Consider the following 16,123-nt stretch of genomic DNA (forward strand, 5'->3'; position numbering starts at 1 on the left):
TTTTATATAAGTCCAGGAAAGTTTTAAATCAGCTTCAAAGTCTAACCTCCAAAACTAGAAGCTACTTTAGAAAAAAGCCAGTGGGATTAATAATCTAACATAGAACTTCACACTGCTAGTATGTTAGATGTAATGTTATCGTCATTTTCGCAGTAACAAAATGGACAATCTGCAACAATCCGTTGCTAATTGTTACTATTGTTTTCGAAAACAGCCTAAAATTTCAACGTATACAAACATCCGGCATTCCAAAGCAGGGTTACTTCGGAGTGCGTATTCGGGCGCAAACTTCTGTGTCGGCAAGTGTTTATCAGCACTAAACACTAAGGTCATTGTTAATAAAGTACCATACTTTAGCTTAACAATTCTAATATATAGCATTTCGTTTATTGGAAAACATGTAGATTGTTGAAACCAGTGCTGTTGGCAGTACAGCTTAGGTATGAACTACATAAAAATATAGAACCACTTCTGAAGTTCACCCACTGAAGTTTCACACTACCTCTAAGGGCTACAAAATCTTGCAATCCACCGTCCACCAACTTCCACAAAACGTGCGTGGTGATGAAATCATTCGATGCTTGAGAACGAATTTAGTGTTCTAAAGAATAATAGAAAACAAATATTGAACTAAAAGTACACAGTTTATTCATCAGATACGATGGTGCAGGGCTTCTGTATCATAACTTCAGTTCTTCTTTATCTATGATGTAGCTTACACGAAAACCGGCATGGCCCAATAACATGTGATCAATGATGCTATGTTTCACAAATTTGGCCTATCTAATTATGTATTTATACTCTGTTATGGATGTGTGTCTTTAACTGGCTGTACTGTTATATATATATATATATATGTATATCTGTATGTGTGTACATGTGTATTTTGTGTGTGATTGCGAAACCGTTATATACAATTTACAGCAGTCATGATTTTGGTGCTGTGGCACAGTAGTTGGTATATCAGCCTGTGCCTATTATACCACACGTAAAGAGTCTCGTATCTGTTCTATTTAACTAAATACTAATCATAATAATACCGGGGCACAACATAATTCGGTGGTACGACGATTACAGTAGGTATACTTCTAATCATCATCATTAGTTGCATCCTAAGATCGTTTTTGTTTACTTCACACCTCTACCTCCATAATATTCACATATGTGCTGCAGCACGTTCTACATTGGACGAAATGCGATGCCCACCCACAACTGCTCCAGACCCAGGTAGCCTTGAAACGATTACAGCTTTGTTATTTTTTTCGGCCGAATGATAGGATTATTTTTCATTAATTCCTGTTTGCCTAAATCCCGATAATCGAAGTCACAGTCGTGATCCTCGGGGTTACGATGTCTCTGGCAGAATTCGGAACCGCATCTGCAAGATGGTGCAAACTTCTCTGTTAGACTCATCCTCAACCATTCTTGACTTACTGTCTCACCGATTCAGTCATCATCAACAGGCAAACAGCGAACAGCCAACGGCTTAGGGAACGTGGGTCATACGTCTCCTACATAATCCTGGGCTAGTTTCTGTTGGATGTTCAACATAATGGCTCAGTTCTCAAAACGTTCTTTAATGTTCATATCAACAAATCAAAACGCAAAAATCAATAGAAGACGAAAACTTCATCTCACCTGCACGTAAATGATACTAGTTTTAATTTCCCTTTACATACGGGGCAGCGTTTGACTGACGAAAGCGACGTACGGGGCTTTTTCGCCGGCGTATCATCGCTGTGCTGTTCCTTAAGGGGCACCGCAAGGTTACTAGCAACGCCATGTGCTGGATTACCTTCCGCTTCGGGTTTCTGGAAGAATAGGAACGCGCCTTTATAGCTTAGCTATGAGCATTCTCTAGTTAAGTAACTTCAGTAACTTTTAGGGGTTGCCAACACATGCTTAACGGATAGCAGCGAAAGCATAGAATAAATTGCTGCAGAGTAAGCACCTGTACCTCTATGCCTTTGTGTGCTTACCGAAAGTATCCATAAATACCCACACTGGCTTACAATCTAACAATTTACAAGTATTTTACGCTGCGATAGCTAGTGAACAAAATGAAAAATACTCCATGAGAATACACCTTAAGGTTAATTGCGACTACAGCCATGTTTAGGTGTCGTTTCCAAACAGAAAAACGTATTTTTATTTATTTAGCAATAGCCTTCGGGTTTAAACCCCAAATAGAGAGCTAATAAAGGCTTAGTAATGGAGAAACTTCAAAATATTTTGTGCCACCATTTCAGAAATAGAACAGTACATCTGAGAACGTAGTTAAAGATAGGATTCACAGAATAATTGCTGGGAGAAGGAGCCATGCTGTAATTAAGTAAAATCTTTAAGATATAAGGTTTGTAATAGGGAAATATTTACGTAAATACATTCAATGGTTTTTTTTGGCTGCTTCTGAACAGATGTATCCTTAATCTATGGATTAATCCATCGACGCTGCGCGATCTAACATCATAAGCTTCGAAATTTTCTATAGAAAACATTCTGAAGTTCCAATAAAAATTCCCACGCTGCATCTGCGCGCCCACAGTGTCTTTCACTTAACTGTGTTAACCGTCCTGCTGCGCCTACAATTAAAATACGTATAAACTGAAGAAAAAACCATATATATAATTGTTACCAATCCAGTCAACACAAGTCATTGAATTGAGGAAACAGCTCAAAGGGTTCCGATGGTAATTCTATAAGGCAGTCGCCCAAGGCAGGACAATTGTCTAACCTAATGAAGACCCACCTGACGTTTACGAGAGCGTTCGGTTGTTGAAGCCGCAGGTGAAGTGCTCACTGATGTCCCGAGCTGTTCTGACGAGTCCGACATTCTCATGTGATACGCCGAAAACTGTGCAGAGAAGTCTATTATTTTTTAGAGGTTCAGGGGCTCCGTTGTGAATAATATCAGGGGACAGATATTGCCAATTGCTTTTTTTTCTACCTATAGAAAGTTTGGCAATTTCATGAGTTATTCTGGACCTTAGACAGAGGAGTAACACCCAAGCATCTTGAATCCAGTTGGAGATCGCCGAAACGCTGACGAAACGTGAAAATGGTAATACAACTTTTGGCAACTTAACGATAGCCACTCTTGGTATTCAATTAGGTCAGTCCTAAACAGAGCGTGGTCGATTTGCACGTCGTCACTGGTTTTTTTTTCCCTTTCGCTTTTTATACGCAAACGCCACGCAGTGCACCTGCATTGGATCTGCAACCTAAACTATTAGCACGTTGACGGAGCTTAACAGAGCCCATGTACGTTATAAAGAGCACAGTTCTAAAGAGCAAAACCAATCCGACTACAACAATGACCAGCTTCTTCTATAGGCCAATTCGAAGGGCCCGCGGCCCGCTGCTAGCTTTATACAGCATTATCAGAGGTAAATATTGATATTTGATCCATTTATACCGTTTTGTGTATCTATGTAACAACAAAGCTGGCTTTTTGTAAAACCTTGTATTTTCGAATTTTTCGGATTAGTGGTGTCGACGATTGTAGCTACATGGCGAACACTTACGGATTCGACTCGAAAGTATGTAATATGTGAAAACTACGGAGGCAACTATAAGATTTGTGCATTGATTTTATTTAATAAAAATTGAATAATTATCATCATGAAAAAGGAAGTTCCTGCGTAACATGAAAATAGTTTGCTTTTTGGTTAATTCAAGTAGTAGTACTTTCGATTGGAGCTATCACGCATTATTTCAGTATAGTACATCATTAATAAAGACCGTAGTTCCGGGTGTTGTAACATGGTATGCAACATGCGCATACTGATAGATTCACTAGGTTATTTTGGAAAAGTATTTAAGAACAGCTGTTCCTATACTGTTATTATTATTACTATACTATACTATATAATTGCTGCTGGGTTGATAATCGGCTTCAAATAGGTCAATCTTAAATCCTTATGCACACATGGCCTGCCGAATATCCTTACTTGAGAGACTCGTATGGCACAAGCCGAGAAGAGTTAACATTACGATTTTAGGAATTATTTCGCCAATTTCTAATAAATAAAGAAAAGTAAAAAAAGATACGGACGCAAAGATGTAATACGTTTCAATCATGTCACAACTATAGTAGATACCAACTGCCCAAAAAATCAAAGCACCCTTTGTTATTCGAAAAACGCTACAGATACTTCGCTACGTGCGTTGACCTATTATTTTTCGTAGACCTAAACAGTTAACTGAATGTAAAAGCGATTTTCGTGCATAAACGATAAACGCGTATTTTTTTGCGTCAACTGAACATTTTTCCCGGTATATTAGCTTCGGCACTTTAGAAGCAATATGCTTAGAGCAACGATCTAATGAATCTTCGTGAGCGGGTCTTTGTTGCAATACGGCACTGGTGTTAACAAAAAAAAGTGCCAAATCCTAAGCTCGTATTTAATCCTTCCGATAGACATTCACATTCAGTCGGTCTAAACCACCGTTGAACAATGACAATTCATTTCTCAACTACCGTTTTGCCTAACGAATCCACACCTTCACAATAGGCTCGCAACATTCACTACACGTTACTGGTTACCAATGTTGCGCGAGCCACCTAAGTTGACAAACTTCGCACTTAGAGTAGATCTGCCTAATAATTCCAATTATTAACTCAGGTTAAAACTGATCAATTGGCTCTGTCCAAAAAACCTGCGGCCTGTTGTCACCCTTCTGGGAGGCAGGTCATCTCTCAATCAAACGGCATAACACAGCACGTAAAGAGCATAAAATTTTAGTAAAGCATTGGCGAAATCGGCCGAATTAGTTATGTTTGAGACTAACTTTATGGTCAGCTTTGCTTGCCTTTCAGACAAAAATTGCTTTTCTAATTGTATAGAGCAAGTGCATGTACATTGCCAGCCACGTGCATGTGCTGCTCAACACCGAACTCAAGATAATTCTATTCAGAATAAAACTACGTGAGTCCTAACAGATACAATAACCGCACAGGTACAATTTGGGGTAACTATTAGTTTCGGTGCGTGTAAAAAAAACAATTTAGCATGCTCGTTTGGCCCACGTTACCTTTTTAAGTTAAATTTTCCTACACCTTGCGTGCTTTCGTCAGGACGTTTGCACGATCTTTGCAAGTAGAAATACTCCACAGCAAACAGTTTGAGTTAAATAAGAAAGAAGTTTGAAGCCATATTGGAGGGCTACCGAAAAGAGTTAACAAAAAGCACTTACATTACACTTATGTACTATATGTAATAAAATCCCTTGCATCCCGGTTACAAAACTATACGAAACTTTTAAACCCTTAAATTCTATTATTTTTCAATAAAAAATAGTTGATGAAAAGATGATGTTAGTTGATACACATTTTAGCAGACGAAAACTAAAAATACAGCGATCTTCAAGCTACTGCAAAATCTGGGCGTTTTGGTTTGTAGAGATATCCTTTGAAAATGCTCTTATATACAGCTCTTGTTCTCTGCCCAACCCCAAAACAAACAAGCACGATTATTGCAATAGATCAAAGCAGTGACGAAAGCAAGAATTTTAATGTTTCGGCAAAAGGAAATTTGCAGAGAATTTGTAATAAAAACCTTTGCGTAATTTAATCGATCTGGCTGTAATACCATAATCTGCAAACAAGCCTCTTAAAACGCTCACGTGTCCCGAGACGTTCGGCTCTAGAATCTTAATAGTATATAATATCTGACTCATGCATGTATTCGTAAATATCATGAGGTCGTGGCTTATAGTAATCGATAGAGTCGCGATAGCGTTGAGATCTAATACTCCTATTGTTCTAGCACATATAGATCTGTTGTTTTGATCGATTTTACAGGATGCAAAGTGCGACACAAGCCGTGAAACAAACAGGTTCCTATTATAGATTTGCCTCTTGTTTCTATAATTGCAGACGACAACTTGGGTCAACGGCGTTAGCAAATCTAGTACGACGTCTTCACTTCATAATATGCATGATACGTAACGAAAACAATTTACCTTTGAAAAATCCTGCTGTCTTCGACTCATTCCATAGAGGCTCAACATGGAGAAGGTGAACGTCTTTCTTATTTACTTCTACCCCAGTCTCCCAGGAAGATTACTCCAGATTTTATAAAAACACTAAATGGTAAACCTAAGTGTCCATTCACAACCATTAATGAAGCCAAACGTAAAATTAGGAATTATCACTTGAGGACTCGAAGTTTTTAGAATTAACGCTTAAAAACGTCCTTCATTCAAGATAGTTCCGTTGTTTTGGTGTTAACTACCTAATAACCAGCTTTAGGTAACTTAAAAGCACCTTTCGCGTGGAGCACTACGTGGCTTTGGCAAATTTGCTACGGTGCGCTTGTAAGTTTACTTTTATCAATTTCAAAAGGAATATCGCCAGACTGATCAGTTGTACTGGGGTTGCGTTCGCGGTAATGCCTATGTCGTACGGAAAAATCTTTTGCGAACTTGTCTAAAACCCACAAATCCTTGTTAGAATAACACTTTACGCATGACCAAATGAGTAAAAACTTCGTGTTTGACCACATTACCAAACTCGGCTGAGGTTCGTTTTCTCATTCCAATAATAATATATATTTAAGTCAAATTGTCGGTTGATAGACAAATGGGAGATGGAAATGGGACACAACATAAACGCAGATGTAGGTATGGTAAATAGACAACAAAACAAACGCGAATGTCTTGACTTAGGTAGCTAAGTCGTCAATTGGCAATGAAGAGTCCACGAGCAAGAGGATAATTAACCAAAAATACATGAATCAACGATTACGTCAGTGTGAAGCCATCGAATGTTACTAATCTCAACAAGCAGGCGTTTAGCTATACCGTTACAGCTACGGTCGAAGTAATTGGGTAATGCGCACTTCCACCTGTCGGAGCGGTGACAGAAGTTGTATACCTGATCGCGCGTACTACAACGGAGTAGAGCTGCCGCGAAGCTATTACAGGGTGCGTGAGCTGCCTTTAGGCCTCAATAGACGACATGTCCAGTAAGGTCAATCAAAATGACGTGGACCAACCGCTAGGTGCTGGGGTCTATTGCCGTTGTGGGTTCCACAGTCTTAGCAGAGTTATGTCGAAAAGTCCTGTGTTTCAGCGGCGCCTTGCCGAACCACGATGCGTGTCAAATGCCTTTAAACTAACTCATAGCCGCCGAAGACCCAACATTCGAAATGGGCATCGATTTCGTGGGCGAATTGAGGAGGCGTCACGGGTGGAAGCCGAATTAATGACCTCTATCGAGAAATTGCAGGATGTGAATTCTCTACTGATCGCTTATGACAATCTACGTAATAGCGATGAGCAACATGAAATAACACCTAAAGATAGGGAAGCACATCGCGAAAACATGAGGCAAAGAGAAGTACTGGTAGGTAAAATATCTGATCTTCAACGAGAACTTAAAGGATTGTGGAATCAACGGAGGCACCTCGTGTAAACGTGCCATGGATCGCACATGATTTTGCTCTCCACGTATGCTTAAGTTAAGACAAATAAAATAATGTACACAGATACGTAAAGAGTATTCTGAACCAGTTACTCTAGTGTTATATATTAACTGAATATAAGCGAGCAAGACGCACACTTCGCTCGTGTGTGTAATGCAATAGGAGCTGCATCTTTGTGGAAAACAGGCACGGTATAGTTATACCTCTTCGGTAATATCTGCCTTAGTAGACTAACAGGTTACCCTACTATTACTATTATTATTATCAGCATCATAGTAATTAGTTGGGCCGGATTTTAGCCACGGTATTAAGGCTCGAGATACCTGAGGGATTGGACAGTGTTTCCTGCATTCACTTTTAGGCCATAAATTGTATCAGGAAGACGAGTTAGAGATCTGGTACGAGGATAACTCGCCCATGTTTTATGAAACAGTATGAAAGCTAACTGGGTACATTCCAATATATATAGATTCTGTACCTGTGAAATCATCACACATCGAAAATGTTCGTCTAGATTAATTCCAACTCTACGAAACAAAGTGGTTTATCATACATAAAAGTAATTAACTTTAAATATTAAAGTTCAACAGTTCTTCTTCGGCGTAAAAAGCAACCATGAATTTGGCTTCGTTTCATTGCAATTCAAACTCAGTAATGCCTACATTTTGTTACCTTCCATCAATAGCGAACGCCTTTTATCGAAATGTGTACAGATGTACATGTTTGTATCAATAAGAAACATATGATCTGACCTAACGAACGTTTCGCGTTTAATATCATTCAAAAAGTGTCATGTTTATATCAATCGTTTTTATACGTCTCCTTTGAAAGCTCGAAGTTCTTTGTTGTTAGTTGACGCGTTGGAGATAATATAGCGTATTTGTCATTTTACGTACGTTGATCGTACGTAAATCTCATATTCGACGGCACTTCTCAGCAGACACAATACTAGCTTGTTTTTACTAAGGAGCTATTTACTATCGTGACCAAATACAGAGTTGTGGCTTCCCGCGTAACTCTGTTTCATGCGATAACTACTAAATACACTGTTAGCAATATATATCATTGCATTTCTGTAGCAAATGAAAGCAGCTTCCGATTATTTTTCTGTGGCTTCCTTACTGCGTTTAATATTGAACTGTCTTTAATATTGAACTTGTCAGAAAAAGAATAACCGCAAATAAAAGACGATGGCTTCCGTGCGATCCAAGAAATGTGCTTACTTCACCTAAAAATCCATGCACAAACCCTAAACAACTGCCTGCGAGTAAAAATTGAGGCAAGACCAACCTTTTACGGCACACAACGCTTTCGTCACGATTCGAAGCTTTTTCGACTCACTGCATCATGAGCCATCCTCAGCGTCATCGGAGCTCATAGCATTCTGAGGTACCTGCGAAGCTCAACCATAACCAGTGACGTACATGTTACTAGCCGTAAGTTCTGAAGTTTAGGTAGAGAAATCTGACTCACTCTTAAGCTTACCTTGTACTTTGCCCACTGATAACGCTAAACGTATGGCTGGTAGTAAATATATAAATATACAATGCTACACATGACAGCGTAGCCATGATGGGGCTCGATTCGATTTTGTACACGTACACGTGTCTTGCGGTTTCGTCCTGCTGCTTGCTCCTGTTTAGGCTTCGCGGAAACATTTGTCGTCTCGATTTATCGAGTACGGTCTGTGACCGTTCCGCCTATCTTTTTCGTTTCGTTGTTGGAAGACGCTTTAATTAGGAGATCCAACGCAAGAAATGCCGGAAAACGGACAGTCTATATATTATCATAGTATTCGACAGTAATTGTGCCTAGCAGCGTCCGTATACGTGTAAAATGCTAGTAATTCCACAATAGTTTTCAGCGATAACAAGAAGTCGATACTGAAGGGGTTCGAGTAACTTGAAGGCGAGTACTACAAAGCACCGTGAGAGTCCATTACGAATTTTCTTCCTGATCAGAGTCTTAAGTTAGTCAAGTAGCTAACGTTGTAAAGGAATCGTTTTACGCTGTTTCTGCTACCTGTAATGCCCGCCGTAACTTCGACTAAGCGACGCCTGCAAATAATTGTGTCCTGTCTTTTTTAATAACCGACTCTCCCTTGTCTAATCTCACATTGCCCCTCAATCTGGTTCTTTTATGAAAATTCGATGCGCCATACAAAAAATGTCGTCTTATGAATATAAGCAGGAAGCTCCAACGAGCAATAGCACTATGGATATGTAAGTCGCTAGTACGAAAATGGTTGCTAAATTCCCGTATATAACGAAGAAGTTCGAACAACCTTTAGGAAAAACAGAAATAATAGTAAAGTACAGCGGTATATTTTCTACACGATAAATAATGGCTGTAGTTCAGCTCAGAACACGAGGTATCATTATTTAGTCACACTGTAAACCTTTAGTACGAGCAGACATCTTCTATCCCTTAAAATGGCTTTTTCCGGAACGTTTTTGACGTGACTTAGTTTTTACTAATTCTGCGATTATCTTTAGCTGTCTGTAATTAGGCAATGAATGTAAGTAAATTCGACTTTCCTTGCCGTTATTCTCTTCGAGCAAACTTTTCCAGATTCGTAATTAATGAGAACAAACTTCTCTAGAAATTTTGTTTACCTTCAAATTTTATTAGTGTATTTGCCCAATACATCAATCGAAACTTTATCAGATACTTCCTTTTACTGTAGTCCTTAGGAAGTTCGGCAGGTGGGCGCGGAGGTGGGAGCAGTAGAGACGGGGGTGTGCGCCATAGCGGTATTAGATAGGCGCAAGAAAAGAAGCAGCGTAGTGGGCCACTGTTATGGGCAACACTTACAAGTACAGTGTGAAGAACGCTAAGATGGCGGGCAAAAAGAAACAACGTGCTAGTTACAAATAACGACAACGGAACGGTGTGATGAAAAATTGCGGTTTGAGCGGTGGCGGCAATCAAAGGGGCAAATACATTCCGTTGCTTATGTGAATGTTGATGAACTAAGATGATGCAAACGATGCCCTTTTTCACAGCGATTCAGACGTCTTTCGTTACGTCTGCAGGCGAAGGTTAGAACTATCTCTGCATCTCTGCTTTCTATTTGTTGAATGTGAAATAGCAATGGTAAATGATTTTAGTATAACCTATAAACCTTTTAAGTTTCAACCATAATCCGTATCAGATTTATCCGTATCGCATTTACTTTGCGAAACACCGCTGTCAAGTCTTATGTTTGGGAAATCAGTGGTGGTTTTAAGAAACTGTAGCAGATGATCACCGTATTTCGTAGATGGTTTAGTAGGTGGATAACGTTTTTACGAAGATGGCGGCCGCCGGTACTAAGTACGCTACAAAATAGAATACAAAATTACAGTATAGTGGTTTGAATTACACTTTATGATTTTTCGAAGCGCTTGAGGTAGAATAAACGATCTTCACCTTCATCTTATAAAAAGCCTAATTAACCAATTTGCACATAGCAAACGTCTGGGCGTTTCTAATAACAACAACACGCGGACTGCTGAACAGATCGTATCTGACTTTTCAATCGAAAAAACATCACCACTTAGAAATTGAAATAAAACCAGTCTAGAAGTTAGGTTAAACTAATTTATATATAATATAATATATAATAATCAAGCTCACTCTTATTCGACTCTTTTTGGCACCTTGTCGATCATTTTCGCAGCGAGCCTTCCTAAAAGCGACAATCAGTTGGGTGCTACGTCGCCAATAACATAGATTTAAAAAATATATATATACTAAAATTTAAAAAAATACATAAAAATTAATAAAATTGCTAAAAATATTATTTTAAAAGTATATATATTAAACAACTGGTCTTGAGTGTTTTTTTTCGAAGATTGTACGATTTGTTCTAGTGATCAAAAATATCTTAATGCGTTACCAAAGATACAGCGGTATAGAGCATTTTTTAATACGTTCCTGGACCGGTAGACTTATCCTAATGAAAACTGCGTTAATTATTGCCAGAAAGGCTTTCAAACGAAAACTATCTTTCTAGCTTTTACCTACGTATCTTAAGTTTGTCCTATTGACCTATTAATTCAGAGAGACTTGTGGTTTGTATAATACTATAATAACATAAAAACAACATGTCTAGAAATTACTTGGTGACTGTAATGCATTTTTTCCATTCATGCAATTCTTTATGCAACAATTTAATGTCTCTCCTGTATATATAGTATAATATTAATTTTCACGCACTGCGCAATGAGCTGCGCTTAAAGTTCATCATCTCTTCTGAGACGTTGCCATACTCGATAACATAAAAGGAGGACAATTATGACCTGGTCGTTCAACCCTGTATTACACGTACATACGCAGCGATGTTGCTAACTAGCAGTACCTTAATAAGCGATGACTTTTCAGCCGGAATCGACCTGAAAACAATGCCTGAATGCCCGTGTTCAAGTGAATGGTCTCAGATTCATAGCTATAGGTTTAGTTTTCTTCTGACAACACGATTTCGCTCGTACCACAAAATATTATCTATGCCTTTTGGCATTGTCCAAAAGGGATTTCCTTCGACTACGAAGCACACGTTCAAGTGCTCTGAACTTGTGTATATACGGAAGCACAAACTAGCGTGATGCCTCAGCTTCGCCTATAGCTTAGCTTTTACCCGGCTCCATTTTTGGATAGCAAGATTAAATACTACAATGCTTCCGTGCATAATGACTTCAGAAGCTGGCCATCAGATCTTGCAGACTCCACATTCGAATTTAAAATAACTAAATATGAACAACATTTTCGCCAGTAGTACAACTGACTGGGGCACGGCATTTCCATGTAAGAAATAGCAAGCTGCTCATTTGTCTCAGGACCCTTATTTAGGTGCTTGCATAATCAAAACTAGCAAGCAATGGACTTTCGACTATAAAACAGGAAAATAAAAACATCTGGAAGTCGTCATAATTTTTCAGGATGCTTATTGTAAAAACAGCTGACCTTAACCAAACACGGCCTGGCAGAACTATAGTGCAAGACTACAAACGTAAAGGAATGTAAGATTATTGTATTCAAAATTGCTGGCATATTTAAATAGATCTTTTCTGTAGAAATACCTTGAGTTCTCACAACCTTGTGTCTTGTAATTTTTTTAACCTCAGGTTTCGTCTAGACCCCTGACGCCCTAGACCCCTGAAGACACCCTGGACGCATCGTCATCACCTCTCGACTGCAACGCTAGAATCCCGATTGTGGTACTGAAATACCGCTGGACTGCTATTTATCTCAGTGCTAAAATACGCCTAATAATGCCGGGTTTACAAACTAAAGCTTTTAATGATTGCATCCTACTTAAAAGCCAAAGCCTCCAATCATGGTGTCTAAAGGGCACTTTCGCTGAATGCTGCAGAGCAACCAACGGGTTTTCACCATACCTCCCATCTATTCCATACGTTTTCGAGTGGGGGTTGCACACCTATGTTCCTACTCCTAAAAACGCTACCGCTTATAGATGCAATGTAGAAAAAGCTAAATGCCAATAGTGAAAACCGCCTGTCTCCCCTCCAAGGCACCCGGAATCAATCTAACGCCATTGATTTATTATTATTATTATCGATATTGTGCCAAATCAGTATAAACATCAATTCTTAATAAGAAAAACTACTAAAACCGATACTTTTACTGGCACTATCTGAGACAAGACGTCTCTGTAGAAATCGAGTTTGTTTCGAGCTTTATCAAAACAGTTCCAAGATAACGAATACTAAAAACATCTAATACACATTAAATATATGCTACAAAAAAAAATAGTTATAACGAGTACGTCTTGTACTTGAGTGAACGACAAAAGCTTATCGTCGTGGCAGCTCATTAGTAATCACAGTCCGCAGAAATGCGTCGCCAAGATGTTGCATTCTGGCAGAAATTATCACATCGCAGGCTATCTAAACAACAGTAGGTACCCTCAGGGCATTTGCATTCGGGATGTGTACAATCCCGGTAGTTATTCCTAGCGCACGAGGATGGATACTCTAAGAAGGAACCAATCCGACAAACGACAAGGAACTTCGGACCTGTTTTAATATCATATACAGAAACAATCACATGCGCAGAAATAGTTGTTAGAAGCGCGCAATAACATTCTCAACATGCAATATCATGCATGTGGTGCCTCTAGGCTACCTCAATACATGCGTTAGTAACTAACTCTTCAGCGTATCGTGGGCCTTTCCGCTTATCAATCAAGTAGTAAAAAATATTGACCTACTAGACTGTGCCGTTGTCGGAAGCCACCTAATAGCTACACCTAAGCCCGAGTCGGAAGTATTCACTGTATTTCCATCAATGATTAATTGCTTTCCTATGACAGATATTCAAGTGAATTCCTTTTCGTCACAATGAACCTATTGTTTATACATAATTCTTACGATTCTATTAAGGTTTCCGCTGCCCCTCATGCTTATCGCGGCTAATACTTTGGGCTTGTAACACTATAATCCAAATATATGGCCGAAACTGTCATAAGGCGTTTTTAGCTAAGGGCATGGTAACGATGTTATACTACGTTCGCTAATCGGGCTCCATATGATACGTGAAAATACTGCGCAAGCGATTATTTGCTTCTCAACGGTATACAATTCTCGGCTGTGCTATTAAAAGTAGAAATCTGGCTTGGATGTTTATAGGTCGCCGGTGGCCGGGTACAAAGTAGGGTGTCTGTAGCCCGATATTTCCTTATCTTTGCTGTCGACAAATATTTATCGTTGATTATGAAACGATAAATATATGGGCAGGTCAGGGTGAAGCGTGAAGCCTGCCAGCACTCACTTGGGGAAGTGACCCAGTGGCGAAACTGTATTGTTTGCGGAACCGGATAAAGCCCTGCAAGGAACGCATACAAAATCGAGCTGCGATTTCCCCTGTCAAAACCACTGCCACTAAATCTTCTGCAGTTATCGCTGGCCCTGAGTCCTTACGACATGGTCGCTGAGTAAAAGCAATAGCTTATTTTTTTCTCTTTATTTTTTCGAAACGTCCGTAAGGCCTTCACTATGAGCTGTTATAAGACATGCGTTGAATACACGTGAGACGTTTTTGCCACCAGCTTACTCAGCATCTCGAGAAGGCTCTCTCTCATGGCTTCTATGATAGATGAAAATTTTACCTACGTGGCTAACTATCTTTATCGATAGCTCATGATATAATAACACGACGGCCGACATAATATCATATGGGAATATAACTCACCAATGACAAAAGGGACAGCAAGTACGGCGAAGATAAAGATACTCTGTCTCATATTCCTTTCAGTGTTTTGCTCCAATCACATCCATTCAGCCTTGGAACGTATTGACGAATTTCAGATGTTTCAATCGATGCCCATAACTACGAGGTATCGTAGTGCTATTTCTCTACAACACCTGTTGATATTCGGACTCTGAATAACAAGATCCTTTACAAATATTATTAGATCCTTTATACCCCATACGACCCGCAGATCGCGAATCGCAGCCTCTATGTCTAACCGCCATCTAAACACGCACAGAGGATCTATTGTCGTGCAGTGCGATCACAGACTTGTATGACAAACCTATATTAACAATTCTTAGGATTTACAATATTTTGAAAATTACATTTAGTGCTTGATACATTAACGACCATTTCATCGGAAGGTTAGCTCTGGTTAAATGAGAAATAATTCTTACAATGCAAGACAATTGTGCCAGCTTCGTTGCTGACATAATTTAACAACAATCTATCGACAGAATCTAAAAATCTAGCGCCACTCCTGAAGGCAGCCCAAGCACCGCCTACAGGCATGCGCCTACTCATCATAAAAAAAGGTGCCTTTTTTGTTAAATCAAAACCGTGTACCAGTAGGTGTTACTAATGATGGTAATTTTCAATTGTCTACCACGAGCTTCCCTCTAATTCGTTGCAACAATATAACTGTGTCTAGCTTTACTTGCATATGAAGGATATTTGTATAGGCCCTAATAGTAAAAGTTCTGTTACCATATGTGGCTTAAAAGTATTTTTTCAACCGTAAGCAATAAAAGTATCAGGCTGATCCGGCGGATTTTCACATTGAATACGTTTTGAACAATGACGTTTTTCGATAGAGGTGCTCCCTTTTATTTTCTTTAGCTATTTTTCCTTGTGACTTTAGCAGCTTCAGAACAGTCATATAGCTACGATTCGCGTATGTATTTTCTTTATTTATCGTTTGTGGAGGCAAATCGATAGTAGGATATGCTCATTCGCCCGTTGCCCTGCTTAGGCCGTAGAAGGTCCACACGGAAAATCGCATGGAGTCTGATCGGGAGCATGAGAAGGTCAAAACCAACATCGGATGTTCTTATACCCACAGCTCAGGAAGTAATCGAAAAATGGCGATCAAGTCTAGCATCGCCATCAAGTAACCCGACCGCGTGTTTTCGATTACCTTGCCAACAATTTATGAATCTTTTAGGAAAGTCGGAAGAGCGGGCTAGTTTTCCGTTTTCTCTCTCCAATATCCACTGCAAGTGATTCCTCTCCGGCTGGCGGTATTAAACCATTCCTTGTCTATGGCGACCGTATGCTTCAAGCGGACTTTTTGTTGATTAAAGTCGTGCAAATTGTCTATGGAAAGCACTGCACGCATCTTTAACTGACTTTGATTCAGTTTACTAAGGACTCCTTTTTCGCTTAGTTTTCGCATTTTTATTGCGCTGAGCTGTGATTCATTAACATGCTACATGTGAACTGTC

The 16,123-nt window shown here is 39.3% G+C and overlaps 2 protein-coding genes and 1 long non-coding RNA gene across 7 annotated transcripts; 1 reads left to right on the plus strand and 2 right to left on the minus strand.

Moving 5' to 3' along the window:
* Positions 1 to 625: 625 nt before the first annotated feature.
* On the minus strand, positions 626 to 3,127 carry LOC111273085 (uncharacterized). The gene is made up of 4 exons (XM_022854774.2): positions 2,986 to 3,127; positions 2,750 to 2,854; positions 1,639 to 1,811; positions 626 to 1,378 (listed from the first exon to the last, which is right to left on the minus strand). Exons 2-4 carry the CDS (start codon positions 2,837 to 2,839, stop codon positions 1,243 to 1,245), a joined length of 399 nt encoding a protein of 132 aa, XP_022710509.1. The 5' UTR covers positions 2,840 to 2,854; positions 2,986 to 3,127; the 3' UTR covers positions 626 to 1,242.
* A 133-nt stretch (positions 3,128 to 3,260) lies between these two features.
* On the plus strand, positions 3,261 to 15,492 carry LOC111273086 (uncharacterized). 2 transcript variants are annotated; one of them, XR_002687864.2, is made up of 3 exons: positions 3,261 to 3,386; positions 5,879 to 6,019; positions 12,533 to 15,492. It is a non-coding gene; the product is annotated as an uncharacterized LOC111273086 (long non-coding RNA). The 2 variants fall into 2 exon arrangements; XR_002687863.2 differs by lacking the exon at positions 12,533 to 15,492 and having other exon boundaries at positions 5,879 to 7,514.
* Positions 10,052 to 16,034, minus strand: LOC147751770 (uncharacterized). Of its 4 annotated transcripts, none has more exons than XR_015315944.1 (3): positions 14,619 to 14,758; positions 14,199 to 14,252; positions 10,052 to 10,260 (listed from the first exon to the last, which is right to left on the minus strand). XR_015315944.1 is itself a non-coding variant. In XM_086973481.1 (3 exons), the coding sequence occupies exons 1-3, from the start codon at positions 14,668 to 14,670 to the stop codon at positions 13,242 to 13,244; spliced, it is 309 nt and encodes a 102-aa protein (XP_086829607.1). In that variant the 5' UTR covers positions 14,671 to 14,758. The 4 variants fall into 4 exon arrangements, 1 of the variants encoding a protein (XP_086829607.1); XM_086973481.1 differs by lacking the exon at positions 10,052 to 10,260 and adding an exon at positions 13,242 to 13,444; XR_015315945.1 differs by lacking the exon at positions 14,199 to 14,252 and having other exon boundaries at positions 14,619 to 14,759.
* Between the last annotated feature and the right edge of the window lie 89 nt (positions 16,035 to 16,123).

Source organism: Varroa jacobsoni, unplaced genomic scaffold (assembly GCF_002532875.2).
Source record: "Varroa jacobsoni isolate VJ856 unplaced genomic scaffold, vjacob_1.0 contig04692, whole genome shotgun sequence".
NCBI lineage: Eukaryota > Metazoa > Arthropoda > Arachnida > Mesostigmata > Varroidae > Varroa > Varroa jacobsoni.

Coding starts and splice junctions, on each gene's coding strand:
- LOC111273085 (XM_022854774.2), bottom strand. CDS start 2,839: ATGAGAATGTCGGACTCGTCAGAACAGCTCGGGACATCAGTGAGCACT. Junction 1,812..2,749: donor AACGCTCTCGTAAACGTCAG/GTGGGTCTTCAT, acceptor CTATTCTTCCAG/AAACCCGAAGCGGAAGGTAA. Junction 1,379..1,638: donor CTAGTATCATTTACGTGCAG/GTGAGATGAAGT, acceptor ACCATCTTGCAG/ATGCGGTTCCGAATTCTGCC.
- LOC147751770 (XM_086973481.1), bottom strand. CDS start 14,670: ATGAGACAGAGTATCTTTATCTTCGCCGTACTTGCTGTCCCTTTTGTC. Junction 14,253..14,618: donor TGCTGTCCCTTTTGTCATTG/GTGAGTTATATT, acceptor CGTTCCTTGCAG/GGCTTTATCCGGTTCCGCAA. Junction 13,445..14,198: donor CCACTGGGTCACTTCCCCAA/GTGAGTGCTGGC, acceptor ATATTAAAACAG/GTCCGAAGTTCCTTGTCGTT.